The 15,554-nt window shown below is 39.0% G+C and overlaps 1 protein-coding gene across 5 annotated transcripts in view; it reads right to left on the bottom strand.

Moving 5' to 3' along the window:
• Positions 1-329: 329 nt before the first annotated feature.
• Positions 330-15,554, bottom strand: part of SLC28A3 (solute carrier family 28 member 3) — a 38,107-nt gene continuing 22,882 nt past the window's right edge. For 3 of the 5 annotated variants that reach the window (XM_085042227.1, XM_085042228.1, XM_085042230.1), the window contains 10 exons: positions 13,036-13,116; positions 11,962-12,042; positions 10,870-10,995; positions 10,435-10,565; positions 9,496-9,664; positions 7,675-7,872; positions 4,975-5,056; positions 4,057-4,155; positions 2,249-2,372; positions 330-683 (listed from right to left, as the gene is read on the bottom strand). In XM_085042227.1, the coding sequence (XP_084898353.1) occupies positions 581-683; positions 2,249-2,372; positions 4,057-4,155; positions 4,975-5,056; positions 7,675-7,872; positions 9,496-9,664; positions 10,435-10,565; positions 10,870-10,995; positions 11,962-12,042; positions 13,036-13,116 (1,194 nt within the window). In that variant the 3' untranslated portion in view covers positions 330-580. Of the gene's footprint in view, positions 684-2,248; positions 2,373-4,056; positions 4,156-4,974; positions 5,057-5,214; positions 5,326-7,674; positions 7,873-9,495; positions 9,665-10,434; positions 10,566-10,869; positions 10,996-11,961; positions 12,043-13,035; positions 13,117-15,554 lie in introns of those variants that run through there. The other 2 variants (XM_085042229.1, XM_085042231.1) reach the window with 2 other exon arrangements.

The following is a 15,554-nucleotide window of genomic DNA, read 5'->3' as shown; positions in this document are numbered from 1 at the left end:
ACATATGTATCTATCTATATATGTGTATATATATTTATATATATAGAGTTATCTCTGTAGTTATATATAACTATATATAGAGTTATCTCTGCAGAATGTGCAGATTTCTGAAAACAGTAATTTCTCTTTATACAAAAAACACTTCTTTGCTATCAAAAAGGGCAGAAATACTATTAGAAATGGATGGCAACTCTGAACATTATTTCTAGTTCATAGCTTTCTGTAAGTGGCAGCCAAATCTTCTGAATCTTATTTTCTTCGTGCCTACAGCAGTTTTATCTGGCAAATTGGTCAGTTTCACAGTAGAAATGAAAGCAGGAGAATCAGGCTTAGAAATGTTCTTCTACTCATATTTGTAATTTGAAGAATTCTACAGCAAGAGGTGTCTTCCCATTATCCCAGTTTAATTTATGAGTAATTCCAAGCAAGTCAGAGGAATTGGGCTTGTAAGAGATGAAAAATAAAGATTGTATGATGGAAATTCACAGTCATTGTGGCAAAGGACATTTTTTATTTCCTTTCTTCCAAGGAACACCATTTTTATTTATGATCTATCCTCCCAAAAAAATTAAAACTTAACCTAAGTGCAATGAAAAGCAGGTTGACCCAGTATTTGGCAACACACTTTCCAGGAACTCAGACTGTAGTTTCCTCCAGGAAAGATCGCCTCCGAATGATTTGCACTGGGGAAGGAAATAAAGCAGAAATCAGATAAAATTCCTTCTCACAGAATCACAGAATTTTGTCATGAGAATCTCTCTTTCTCTGCTGTATATGTACACACACACATGCAAATGGGAACACATACTGTCCCCAAGGCAACTTTAGATGTGTTAAAATTTTCATGAGAAATTAAACAGAGAATATTTTCCAAACAGCAGCCAAGTGCCACATCCAGATGTTCTCCCTTTTTATCAGGATAATTCCTGATTTTCTGTATAAAGTCCTCATGCCTCTGGTATATTTCCCTAGATAACTAAAATGGCTGAGGGTTTCACTACTCTATTCAATATTTTTACATTTTTGAATCATCTGCTTAACATTGATTCTGCTGAAAACAGAGCAAGTTCTTGTCTTTGTAGCAACCTGGTAGCTAAAACTAAAATTAGTGTGATGGGCAAAAGTTGGAGTAATGAAAAAATAAGAATGACTGAATGTACCCAGAGATTACTTTTGCTGTGTAAGTTCTCCTATTTTCAATAGCAAGGAAAAAAGATGAATTAAGAGTATTTGTTTCTAAAGCAATTAGTTGAAAATGAAGAAAAAGAAAAGCAGCGCATTAAGAAAAATTCGAAAAGTTCTTGCCATAACCTAAATGCATTGACCTTTGGTTCTTTGTGAGATAGTTTTAAGTACATCTGAATATATTCCTTATTTAATATCAGTATTTCCTTCTTCTCTGCCTTGGATAGAGAGTTATGAAATACAACTTATCACAGAATATTTTTCAACTTTAAATGTATGTAAAGTTTTCAATGTAAACAGGCCCAATTACTATTATCTTCAGTCACATTCACAGACAGAAAAGGGAAAGGCTCCTGACTTTTCTTCAGCTATTGCTCTCCTCAAATACCAAGTTAACATTTTATTAGTCCAAATATTTGATTTGTTTTTGTTAGTATTTGAGATAAACATGAGCTGTGCTACTGAATCTTTACATAAAAATCTATCTTTAGTCTTTTGGGTTGCTCACACAGAATCACAGAATAAGCTGAGTTGGAAGGGACCCACTGGGATCATCAAGTCCAACCCCTGGCCCTGCACAGGACATCCCCAAGAGTCACATCATGAGCCCAAGAGCATTGTCCAAACACTTCTTGAACTCTGTCAGGCTGGTGCTGTGACCACTGCCCTAGGGAGCCTGTTCCGTGCCCAGCCATCCTCTGGGGAAGAACCTTTTTCGATACATCCAGCCTAAACCTCCCTGACACAACTTCAGGCCTTTCTCTTGTGTCCTGTCCCTGGTCACCACAGAGAAGAGATCAGTGCCTGCCTGTCCTCTCACAAGGAGGTTTCAACAAAGATATTTTGAATTGTCTGTTGATTCTATATGTATTTGTCATGCAACAGAAAAAGACCCAAGAAGAGGAAAACAATTCAACAGCATTAAAATATACATTTCTCTAAAAGATGCAAGTTCTGAAAGCAGGTGCCTAAGAAAGAAAACAAATTTTAAAAAAATTAGGTTTTTAGAGAATATATGAGCTTCCTAAATTATATTCTCAGAGGATAAAGAATTCCTCAATACCTGGTGAAGAGATGCTGGCAGCATTTAACGAGCTCTGTGCTGTAGTCAGGGAAATCTGTGAAGTTGGAAGCCTTTCCTAATAAGATGTGGCAAGGAACTTCCAGACCAGGGACAGTCAGCATTCCTGTGAAGTAAGTTACAATTTTCTTAATGAGTAATGAAGAGGAAGATAAAACTTGGGGATGTGAGTCATGGGGGCATGATCAAATGAACCATCCTGGCTGACGCAAAATCACCACCTGAGGTGATTATGCAAAGGTACAAGATCAAAACCCTTGAACTATGTGATTTTAGAAGAATCTGAATCATTTTTGAATAACTGAATTAAGGAGAAGCCACAACCATTTATTTACTTATTATTTGTAGAAATTAAAATATAGCAACCTGTTAGGTTTAGATAATTTTGGTTTTCTGCCCCTTATAATGATACTAATATTGTGTAGTAATGCCTTTCTCACTACTGGGTCAGGGAGTTTTCTTTATCTAAAATGGAGTTATGTTGTGTTTATAGAGGTGCAAGTAAATACAGAACCTTTTATTTTGTTTGAAAATGAGTTTGCTTTGCAAATGCTTTGCATTTGGAGATGTTCTCCAAAATTTCCTACAAATAGTAATGTCAGCACTGGAGCAATGAAGATACAAAAATATGAAAGTCACAGCTCCTTCTGTATGTAGTGTTGTGGAACTTGGATACAATATTGGCATGTTCTTAACTGGGGTGATAGAAATCGCTTGGCTTTTCTACTTTCTCCTGAGCATAAGGAAAGCATTTGCCATGGCAGTAGTGGGTGGAATGCAATTTTCTTTCCAAAGCACATTCTATTATTTTGGAAAGATTTTCCCAGTGGCTGTTCACAATATTATTCTTAAGATCAGTACTGTGAAATGATACATTAGAGTAGGGCTTCCTGATTCCTCAGTTATGCAGAGTAGTGTCATGTATTAAAATATTATGGATGGCTGTGAGACTATTGCTGTTTCAAGTGTGCTAGTTCTGTAGCCTTCAGAAAACAGTGTGGGCTTATCCTTAAAACGTGGATGTTTCTGTTGCTGCCATGAACACAGATGCGTAGAGAAGTTGTAGTAGAAACAGACCAATGTTTTTAGCTACAAAACGTACCAAGATCGCTGTTGAAATACATGTGGTTTAACCTTCATGACACAATTTTGTATATTGCATGCTTATGAAAGACAGGTGGAAATTGGATTGTTAAATACTGGGGATAAATTTTACCTATTGAAACATAACTGGTTAATTAATTAATCTCTTGAATAATTAGTATAATACTATTTTTAATTTACTCCCTAAAATGGCTGTTGCATTGTGATTTTCATTCAGATTGAAGGTGAAATTTTGAAAATGAGCATCTGTTGTGGAGTCCCATTTTAGGACCATTTCACTAGCCTAAGCATTCTGTAGAAATAATATCCACTCAAAATATCAATATAACAGTAGACTTCCCCCTCTCTCTTTCTCTTTTACACTCTTTCATTCCACTTTTCTGTTTCTTTTGCAAAATTAATTCTCTATTTCTGTGCCTAGTGGTGTGGAGGAGGGATTGTAACTCATCTGTAACTTGCTTTGTTATGAGTCATGTGTTATGCACAGACAAAACAACAAAAAAAACCCAATAAACCCCCACCCCCCCCCAAAAAAAAAAAGAAAAGGGAAAAGGCATAATGGAAGAACTAAAATCTTTACATGTTTTCATATGCTAGTTTTCAGGAACCTTTTGTCTCATACCAGCTTTTAATCCTGCCATGTGATAGTCAGCAACTGTAGGGGACACCAAACCCAAGCACTTTACCTGCAACACAGGCTGTCATGAAACAGGCTGCAGTTCCTGCAATCATTGCTCTGAAAGCACCATCGGCTATTTCCTTCTTTTTTGAAGGAGCAATGCTTGCTAGGAAAAAAATAAAGTGTATGTCAAACAGATATACATATAAGTAAGATGAACCTTCCAGCTTTTGCCCCCACAAGAGGAATTTCCCACCCTTCAGTTTGAACTAAGGGAAACGCAGAGGAAAAATGAGACATTTTTTTAGTGGGCTATGTGAAGGTCAAGTGCCAGTGTTGGCTCGCCCTGTTAAGAAGGTGGCTTGTGTATAAAATGGTAACTTCTGTTTGCTTTGGCCGTTTGCACATCTGCGCTGGTTGATTGTGCCCTTCAAAAAAAGTATGTCCCCATGGTTGGGTCTTACTCCTCTATGCTGTCCCATTGCTGGCACTGCAGAGCCCAGTGGGACTTCACAGTAAAGAGGACTGCCAGCAATTCTGACTGCCTGGTGAGGAATTCAGATGGTTTTTAATTTTTCTTTTTCTGAAAACCATCTTTTTCTCTTTCCCTACAGGCCTACTGCATGTATGTGATATTTTTACCGGAAACAGCCAACTTCATCTCTCAAACCAGCATGCCATGGAGATGATTTGCTCTTCCTGAAACTCATGGGCTGTAGTAGCTCAGGCTCATGTTTGAGGGCTAAACAGTGAGGGCTATCAGAAGGGCTTGGTTCCCTCCCCTTTCCATCATTACCTCCCCCAGTACCTCCACATCAAAGCCTGTGCCCCTCTGGGTGCCCTTCCATTCACAGTTGAGTGCTAGGCCTTGGCAAAGCAGCTGCTCAGCCTCTAATGCTGCTAAGCTTCACCCACAGCCTGTTCCTTTGGGTGTTTTTTTTGGGATTTACTTAACAAACGAATTGTCTGTTAGAGGGGTTCTTACTCAGGCCTCCTATGACCAGTCCCAGGGAGCCAAAGTTGGCAAACCCACAAAGAGCATAGGTGGCGATTACTTCAGAGCGAACCTGAAAAGCAAACACACACCCTCTGAGTGGTTTGAAACAGCTCATTGTAATATAAAGGTCTGAAAACATGTCATTGTGGCTCAGGGCTTCGACTACTAAAATCACCTTGTTTTGCTTGGTTGCTGCTCAAGGTGTGGCTTTCAGAACGGTAGACTTACTCTCTTTGTTGAAAGTCACAGGCTTTTATACCCACTGCCCATGTGAAGACTCATAAACCATGTTATGACTTTATTTTTCATATATATTGTTGTGCCTTGTTGAATTGAGTCCTAGTAATTAAAGAAAAAAAAACTTCTTATCATACTACTGGCAATTTAGCTGCTGTTTTCTGAACGTATGAGTCAGAGAGCTATAACTTGTTTTTCATAGCTAGATGCCTCTGTAAAACTCTGTTGAAACCTCAACTTTTAGTATGTATCCCTGACGTCTTTGTCCCTGAATTAGTAGAGGGCTCTATGTAAAAAGCTGCTTTGTGCGTGATCCACCCTGTCCAGGGAAGGCAAATGGGTCTCCTAGGAAGTGGGTACATTTATGTGTTAACAGGCAGGGAGGGACATTATGATTTTGGAATCCCCATTAACAGCTCATTTCCATACTGATTTCTGCCACCTTTTTTCCCTTGGGTAATACCAGCTAAACCTGGACCACAGAGCAGAGACAAGGTTGGCCTTTGCCTTCATGGAGGGACCCCTCACAAAATGACTTCAGGTGAAATCAGGCTACAAACCTTGCAAATCTTCAGACAAATGTAGTTTGAGCATTTTGAGAAAGGAGGCAACATATCTCTGTTGAATGGATTTTTGTCCTCCTGGCAGCTCTGAGTTCCTATTTACTGTGTTTTAGGCTCAGTGTTTTTAAGCTAAAAATGAGAGAGTGTTCTAGCAGGTTTCCTGTTTATTATAAGTTTCTCTGTTTTAATTCCTCTTTTATGAACATCAATTTGTAGATACGTTCAATCAATCTGCACAAATGCAGGAAAATGTTTTTCAAGTACCCACTCTACCAGCTTTTCCTAGAAAAAGCTCTGTGTACTGTGATTTCCCTGCTTTTATTTGCACTTTCCTAGCACTGAAAACAGGAAGCCATGTAATTAATGACTCAGGTGAAGACACTTGTTTGCTCAGTCTGAGTGAATATCTGTGTATGGATGAATTAGAGCTCTAAAGCTGAAGGGAAATAAAAATGGAAGCCAAGCACACCCTCACCTAAACTGTAATTGTAATGGTTACCAGCCAATTTTTACTAGCATTATGAATCAAAATTGTTTATGTATCTCAGAGCTTTTCCATGGAAGCTAGTGCAGCTCTTTATAGGTATTAGAAGTGAATGCGAATGACATTCTATATGACATCTTATGGGGGAAAAAAAAAAAAAAAAGAATAGGTGAAATAGATTTCACAGGATCTGTCCTTTAAGGCTGAATTCCAGGCTGGACAAACTTCATTCACTCATGCAGGAATTCTTTGTTGTATTCATGTAGTAGAGGGAAACACAGCTATAGCAGGGCACATCAAAGATCACTGCAGCCCAGAATTCTACTTCCAGGATTTTCAGGAACACTGGTAATGGATACTCAGGCAAGGGTGTGACTATTTGATCAGACCATCTGGCTTTCTATCTCCACATGTGAAATATGTTCTGTTAATGAGGAATGCAAGTGGTCAAGAACTTGGTTTTGTGTTTTAATATCAGAGGTATCCACAGCATCCCACCTGATTCAAAGAAGCAAATAAGAACCATACAAAATGCTTTCTAGCTAAGGGCTTCTCTACAGTGATCATTTGTCTCAATTTGAGAAAGAAGGATCAATGCAGGTGTAAAGTTGGTTATAATGCAGGTGTAAAGTTTTAGTTGCCTGTGCTCAGGATGAATTCAGCCTGTGCTGTGCATGTGAATGCCAGATGGTAGAGAGGTCCTGTCTGCAAAGGTCAGCTTTAATCACTGCATGACCTTTGGTCCCCTGCACACACCTAGGAGGCCCTTAGCCCTGCCTTCCTCAGAGCACTGTAGTAAGAGCTACATGTCTGTTGTGTAGACTGTGAATGAGAGGTGGGACAAGGCTGGAAATCTCAATTGAAATAGACTGGTTGGACTACATGTGGCAAGGGAGGTGTATGCCATGCAATACATGTCTTTTATTACTGCCCTCTGCAGAGAGAACAATAGCCTACAGCAAAGGTCTGCCAGTAATACCATTTGCTAGATCTTGCTGGAAGCCTCTCTTCAAGTTTAATGCTTGGACAAACCTCTGAGGGCATGTGAATCCTCAAGTTCTTCCTCGGGATTTTCTTGGGCAAGTAGCTCATAGGGAAGTGCTAGTTAAGAATCAAGTAAGTAGAAACTTGCCTTGAGGACAGCCTGTCTTAAGTGCAGTGCCCTGTGGGACACTGCATATTCCCCAAGATGATGTCCTTCTGTTTTACATTTGTTCAAGATAGCTAGGGTAATGACAGTCATGGCAGACTCACAGAATGCTGCACTTTCCTAATTGAACTCTGTCATTCAAAGACATACTTAAGAGTACTATGCAACCATTTTATGCCCATATTAAAAAATAAGTTGTTTCAACACTGAAATACTAGATCATATAAATCTGCAGAACAGAAAATGTTACTTACTTTCATGTACTGTTTCACACCATTAATGTACATGCTTCCACCCTTTTCTCGGTTGTGAATCAGTTTTGAAAGGCGCTCATAAGCCAAAAATTCATTGAAAAAAGTTTTGTATCCTAGTAGTCCACCAACAATAAAACTGTCTTCCCAGTCTACTCCCATCATGAAAGAGAATGGCATGAAGATATAAGCACAAATGTTCTGCAAAATATATAAGACAAAGCAGGTCAAAAAATATGGTTGGTCAAAGAACAATGGCATGCAGTAAGTTTTCTAAAGTTAAAATAAAGATGGTTTTATTTCAGCGGAGGAAAATAAGCCTTGAATTTTTGCTGCCAATGCCTCTGGGGGAGTTTTCAATAGTAAGGCATGCTTGAGTAATTTTTAAAACACTAACCTGGATTCTAGATATAACAAAATATTTATGTATGTCCCTAATTTTATATCTAAAATAAATCAAAGTTTCCTGTGCCTTTTTTCCCCTCCAAAAATGGCTTCAAATTAGGCATGGTATTTGAAGAAAAAAAGGAAGATTGAACTATAAGAGCTGATAAGAGAACTGAGAAGTCTAATTCTTCTGCAGATTAAATCAAATGTGTTAATGAACATGCTTAATTACCAGGTTATTGAACACCAACTGGTATAAACAAAAGAGTTGTCTCTGCATAAAACTTCCGCATCTGACACAATTACAGGTGTACCTGTTTCTTCCTGGTATTATAAGTTTTATGCAAATTGAAAAAGAAATCCCGTATCACAGTATGGCTTATTTTATAAGAGAAAAAACTCCAACCATGAAAGGTTTGGTCAGATTGTCCTCAGGGAATATAATGGAGGTCTTTAAGCAGTTACTATTCCTGGCTAGTTTCTCTGCCCACAAAAGGTTACACATTAGTATCTCTTCCTAGGCAAGGATGGCTACATGCTTCCTGTCTGTGTGTCTCAATTCCTTGGGGACTATCTATCTGTCCAAATCTTATACCATCCAGCAGTAATTAAAGTACCAGCCCTTGCGTGAGTGTGCCTGAAGCATGCTTTTCCTCAGCTGTGGGTGTCTGGGGTGCAGTGAAGTATCTGTGAAAGCTCTGCAGGGTAATAACTTAGTATTGCAGAAGGCACATCTGTTATGATTGTGTGCAGAACCTTTAACATAAGTTATATCCATGTTTCACTCAGGGCTTTTATTTGTGTCTTGCAAAACAAAAAGCCCCAAACCATTGAAACAAGGTGGTTACATTGGCTCAAAAATGACATATGCACGTAGGTTCAAGCAGAAGACCTGTTTGAAATCCATTTGTTCAGCTGAGTGATTTGGGTACAGTTTTACATTGCAACTGTGCTGAGATCTAAGCGGTATTGAGTAAGTCTGGTTTCAGACAATCCAGCCTTGCTGCAGTGTCCCCAGCCAAGTGAACCTAGTGAGTATGAAGGGTTTGATGGGACTCCCTGAAGCTAAAGCCACTTTAATGTTTAGCTGAAGATGATGTTAATAGCCTGGCAAGTGTGTAACTGACAGATCTGCTGCACTGCCAAGTCAGGAGGCAGGTGCTAGCATACTCTATGTAATATTCTGAGGGTTAGCTAGAACACCACAGAGGGAAATTGTAAGTGGACAAATAGATACAGAAGTACTTACATGGCAAAAAATTTTACTTTGACTGTTGAGAACTTTTTCAGAACATGCAAATAAAATACGAGCTTAGCTCATGTTAGAACATAAAACAACAACAACAAAAAAATCCATGCAAATAAACCACACAAACACATTTCAGACAGACAAATTATGCACGTATGTAAGCTGCATGAAGAACCTGGAGACCATACCTCAAAGTTCAGCTGTGGATAGTCAAACAAGCTGCCCACCCAAGAAAGGCCTGAGTCAAGGAAGCTCAGCAGGGCGAGGAAGGAGATCAGATTCACGGCGATGTTTGCCACCAGCCTGATGGAGGTAGAGGCACCCTGACTGGCTGCTTCAAGCAGATTCTTTGATTCACTTTGCCAATGAAGAGAAAACCAGAGTGTGAACATTTTTAAATTCAAAAATAAATAACAGAACTAAAAGGTACATGCACTTGATTAGATGTCTAGTATTGAAGCTGTTCTCTCATAAAGAAAAAAAATGAAGAGGAATGATGAGGTGAAGTTGGCTATTCCTATCGGTCCCCATGCCAGATACATGAAGTGTATGCTTGTGGTGCCCTGAGGATGAATTCTGGTACATTCAGATGGAAAGATATGGATCAGGTCTCAGTACTGCAGCACTGCTAGGATTAGGGAGTGGTCACTGCTCTTCTTCCACGCAGCCCTTGCAGAAATGCCTGGGCCATTCAGGAACAGATCCTTACAAGCCTTTTTGCTTTGCCTGTCATTCTGAAGGGAAGTCTCCCTGCAGATGGGCAACAAGTTTGCTGCTGTTATTGAAATGACTGCTCTGCCTTTGCTTTTACATATTTGCATTTGGAGATTCATTATAGAAAAATGACAACATTACAAATGGGAAAGCCTCCTGGCAGGTCACATCAGGTAGGCATTTCCCTCTTTTTCTGCAGAGTTTACATTTTGGCCCAGGTCCTTGGCATATGTTAGATTGTAATTGGGCACACTCACATGAACAAATACATCAACCATTTGCAGTACATTAGTCTATAATTAATTTATTGCTTGCACACCTACAATGTAGCCTCCCTAAAATTTATACGTGACGAATTATTTTTCCAAATCTCGTTTTTGCAGTAGTGTTAACGAGTGCCTAGATCAGCTTACCTTTTTGCCATCTGTAGACCACTCCTCAGAGTTATCAGAGGCTTTTCAGTTTCAGGCCAGAATAATTTGGAGGCAGCTAATGACGCTGGTGCTGACATGACAGAAGCAGTCAGTAGGTGGGAGGAGGAAACCTAGAATTCCAGGTGACAGAAAATATTCTGTGATAACCATATAATGCACAAACATGGACAAAAGCAAAAAAATTTCTAAGTTGCTTGGAAGACTTTTTTACAGGATGTCATTAAAAGTTTATATTGTTCATAAGGAAGAGAAGGAGCTATCAGAAGACAGGGGATTTTGATGGTTAATTCCTTCAGAGGTGAAGAAAACAAACAGTGGGAATGATTGAGGGATACTTTCAAAGCATTTTAGCTGGGCTTCATGTTTAGATTTCAGATAAACCATATATTTTCTAGTTCTCTTGTCCTGTCTTACCCCAAAAGAAATATATGCTCCTAAGACACTTCCAGCAATAGTTGAGAATCCTGCTGTCATGACTGCATGGAGTTCAGATTTGGTGATATATGGTAAGTAGGGCTGTACCAGGAGAGGGGACTCTGTCTGGAATTGAAACACAAGCATCAAATTAAAAAATTTATAATAAAAGCACATAAATTTCTTTTGTTAAAAGTGCAGAAAAGAGAGTGTCTGCATCACACTTTCTTAGGTGTCTTTGGCTAGTTATTCCTAGTGCTAGCAAGTACTCAAATTTTAATAGATTGAGGCATTTTTCTCCCAAGAAGGAGAATGTCTGAAGACAAGTCTGGCTAGCTTGCTGTCTCTCTGAAAGGCACAATGAAATTGCCAAGAAATTATTTTCCAATTTTAAGTGACTTAGGGACAGCCACAGGTGAGAGCCACAGACAAAGCTGTCAGTCAAGTGAAACATGCCCCTCTGACATGTGTGAGCACATCCTGGAGACAGTGTCAGGCAGAGGTACTACTCTAAATCTAGAAGTAGTGTGCAGTGGTCGTGTATCGCTGTTAAACATGCTAATGCTGCATTTGGACTAGGTCACTAATTGGTGATCTTTCTATGTAGCTCTTAAGCTTGGAACAGAAACTGTAAATGTGGGTTTAATGCATTTCCCATTAAAGTGGTCTCCTAGATGCTGCCCACTGTGGATAAGGCCTTGTACTGCTAGCCCTGGATCTGAGTTTTCTGCATTGTCTCTCTCTCCTGCTCTTGCCTGCTTTGCGTGCCATCTTTTCATACCACTTGCCTTTTCAATCGGAAAAGAACCCTTATTTCTTTATTGCCTTTGAGTAGTCTGGTAGGAAGATCTATCACCTACATTTATGCTTGACCTTGTGTTGGGAAAACATTTCTTCTTCCCAAATCCACTCCATTGTGCATCATTGCCAACATATAAACATACTGAATTTTCAAAATCAACCATCAGACTTGCTGTAGTGGAATCTTGGGCTTATAAGAGAATAATTTTTTAATACGCAAATGCTCAATGAGCAGCATTATTTCCCTATATTCTGTAACGTGTTAGCACGTTTTTCTGTGCTCCAACTCACCTGTCCCACAAATATGTTACCCGCAGCTACCAGAGACTCAACAGGAGTTGTCCCCATGAAAATGTGCATTATCCAACCAACCTAAAATGATTAGGTTAAAGAAAGAAAAAAAAAATTTGGTCTGTTTGTTCCATGCTGTTCTTGAGTTAATCATATCACTCTAAGAGTTCAGAGACATATTACAATATTTCCTGATTTAATGATTTCAGCTTCAAGGTATAGCACATTCATGTAATAGTTACATGCTAAAATAAGACAGAGGAGGAGTAATTTAATAGAACTGAGAGTACTCCAGGCTCCTTGTGGGCACAAAAATGTTAAACTAAATTAAACAAAACAGATATTTTGATGTGTTCTTATTATTTGTGTTCTTGTCCAAAGAGAGTTGTATCATATGAAGGGAAAAAAAGTGAAATTTAGATTAAGGCTAAAAATGTTTCATTGCAATCTGAGCACACTAATGTCAGCTATGTGAGCTTCATGGCGCTTATATAACAATCCTGTAAATGTAAGGGGCAAAGTACTTTTAATTTAAGAACATCTTCAAATAAGGTTTAACTACTACCATGGAGGAAGATTTTTTTGATAGGTTTATTGGACAGAGGACAGAAAGTAGGCTTGATCTTATCTTAGTGGACACTAGCACTAGACATAGAAGCTGACAGAAATGAACACGTAGAGAATGAGGCAAGGAACCTGCTTAGATCTTATCTGGGTATCTGTGATAGGAAGGTATATGCAATTGCTGTTGCAATGCTTAGCAGAAAGCAGAAATCCACTGTCTCTGATTTAATCTCCATCCTGCACTTTGAGGGCTGGGAGAAGGGCAAGCAGAGAGGAAGATTTAAGCAAGAATGATATCTGAGGAACACTAAAGCTAGCCAGGCAAATCTAACAAATAGTATGACATAAGCAATGAAACCAGACTGAACGAGGGAAAGTGTGCTATGTGATGCCATTTAAGATTTTGCAATGGTAATATTTGGAACTATTTCCAGGCTACAATTCCTCTGCATGTGTTCAAAAACTTTCCCACACTAGCCAAACGAGTACCTAACTGGCAAAAGGGCATACCTTTCCAATAAGCCACTGCATGAATCCAACATGGTAAAGCACAGACATAACAGTACTGAAGAAAACCACAATTGGCAGTACCTGGTTTGAAGACACAAGATCATTAAAACTTTTATAGTGGTTCCCTGTCCTTTAGGTCATTTAATTAAAAAAAAACCAGTCATGTTTTTGGAGTTGTACTTATAAGTATTGAAAACTCATCATTAAGTTTACATTTACACTGTAAAATTGTTGACCTTCCAGATTTGTTTGTGCTGGAATTAAATAATTCTCATTTATCAACATATTTTTCTAACATGATTGCAATTATTTTGAAACTGTCTGGTTTAGCATGGTATACATTAGTTTATAGCTATTTTTGTTTGAGTCAATTCAACCACTGACATTCTTTAAACAGAATCTCTTTAAAGGTATATATTTATTAAATACAGAAAGTGAATTTAGGTCCCTTATTGTGGAGTCTGGAAAGTACTTCCCTTTGACATTATTTGAAAGAATTGCATGAATGCCAAACCCACTGTCTGATTACTAAATGGTTTGGGTTTTCATCCTGAATAAAATTAATATAACACTTGATTCTCAAGTATGTTAAGTACACATCCCACCACTTCCAAGCTAGCATACAACAGAAAGAAAAATCCCCCCAAAAGGTCCAAAATTAGTCTGGCAGATTAGTTACAGCTAAAACAATACCGCTGTCACGTGAAAAGGGGAGGCTTCCTCGACCATTAGTGTTTGATTTGTCTGTCAGCATCCCAGGAAAGCCAAACTCCTTGTTCCCAACCAGTATCTCAGCATCCCGTTAGGGGGACCCTTCACTGAGCAGTCCTGATGGATTGGAGGATGGTTCAACTTAGACTGGAAAACATACCACCAGCTTAAGGGAGACCCCTCAGCCGATCTTCCCCTTTATTAGAGTGTGTTGCCCACCACTAGTGACTGCTAGCATCTACACTAACACTTTACGGAATAACACTCTTTATTAATATAAAATCATGACACGTTAAGTTTTGAAGATTGTTGATGATAATATCTGACTGCAAAAATATACTTGAAGGACTACAGAGACAAGCTCTAATCCCCAATAAAAATATTCAGGGCACACAGAGTCTGGTTCTTACACAACAGGCGTCCCTGTGGGGGAGAAGACAGGTTCAGCCCATCAGCTGGTCACAGCAGTAACAATGGAGCCTTCCCTAACTTTTCCCCTATTCTCAAATACACTGTTTCTTTGTGTTTAGGTGGAGCTTGAGTGACTCTAGTCATACATATCTTTACTGTTACTAATTAACATAAAATCCTTCCCGTTTGCTTTTAAAGATACAGTCAAAAAGAACATAGAGCGCATGCCCAGTGAGGGGTGGCTGTACCTCAGGGGCAAATAACTTTGGCATGGAGGTGTCCATTATTTTTGTTATTAGGCTTTAATGAAGCAAGTTAATCTATGGAGAGGGATTTTGCCACGGTTGCTGGCTCACCAGTGGGACGTCTTCCTCTCTCTCCCTGGGCTGACAGGTGGTGTGCATTTCATCAGCTACAGAGAACCACCAAGCTCCCTTCCTCTCAAAGACTTCAACAGACCGTGGCCGTGGTGTCTCCACTCCACTTTATCCTTCATTCTATCCCCCTCAGCAGGTGGTAGGGAATCACAGTGGAATAGGTATTAAGTCATGCCAACTGCATTCCATCCAGGGAGCAGCAACTGTCATTTGCTGTATAATTTCCATACTGTTGTAGTTCCTGTTAAGATGCCAATATAACTCCCCAGTTTCCTCTAATTGTATCCCCAGTTACCTGTCCACAGGGTCCTCAGTCATTTTCCCACAACTGCTAAGACTAGGAAGCTTTCATGTGTGTTCACTAACGACACAATGTATTATAAATAAAATCAGTAATAGAATGAAAAACAACAAACCACTTTGTTAGTTCAGATCTTTTCAATAAATAGAAGCTATGCCTTTCTAGAGGAGAGTTCGTACTATCAACAATTTTGATAAACATTTAGAAACTCAATTTTGCTGATCAAAACCTTTCAATGAAAGGACAGAGTGCAATTAACCAATATTGTCGTGCGGTTGAACAAGTTAATATAATGCTGCTTTTTCTAGTTTGACTCTTTGGCCCTTTTTGCAACCATGTAGGGATAGTTTGCCATACAGTAATAGTGGAAAATTTAATTCAGTAAAAGCAATTTCTTTCTCCCCTGCCTTTTCTCTTGTTATTACCATGCAGAGTAGGGAGTTAAAATTGTTGGCTGCTCTCAACTCCCCTCCCATTTGTGGCTTGATGTTCAACCTTTTCCTTATTTTCCTTTAAAAAAGTTGCTACTGATATTTAAGGAACATCCTGCTTTTTCATATGCTCCTAAAGCTTGACTTTCAAAGCAAAGCCTTTCTCTAGGAGCTGTAACCCTCCTGGTGTAAAAAGGAAGATGCAGATTTAATAGAAGTTTAATTTCTTGCTTGCTCAAAGCAAGCTTTGCCTTTCAGAGTCAACAGGATAGAAGACTTAATACTAAG

This window comes from Lichenostomus cassidix, chromosome Z (genome assembly GCF_008360975.1).
Source record: "Lichenostomus cassidix isolate B80296 chromosome Z, HeHo_3.0, whole genome shotgun sequence".
NCBI classification, from domain to species: Eukaryota; Metazoa; Chordata; class Aves; order Passeriformes; family Meliphagidae; genus Lichenostomus; species Lichenostomus cassidix.
The sequence above is the reverse complement of the archived record's forward strand: the minus strand, read 5'-3'. Positions and strand labels throughout refer to the sequence as shown.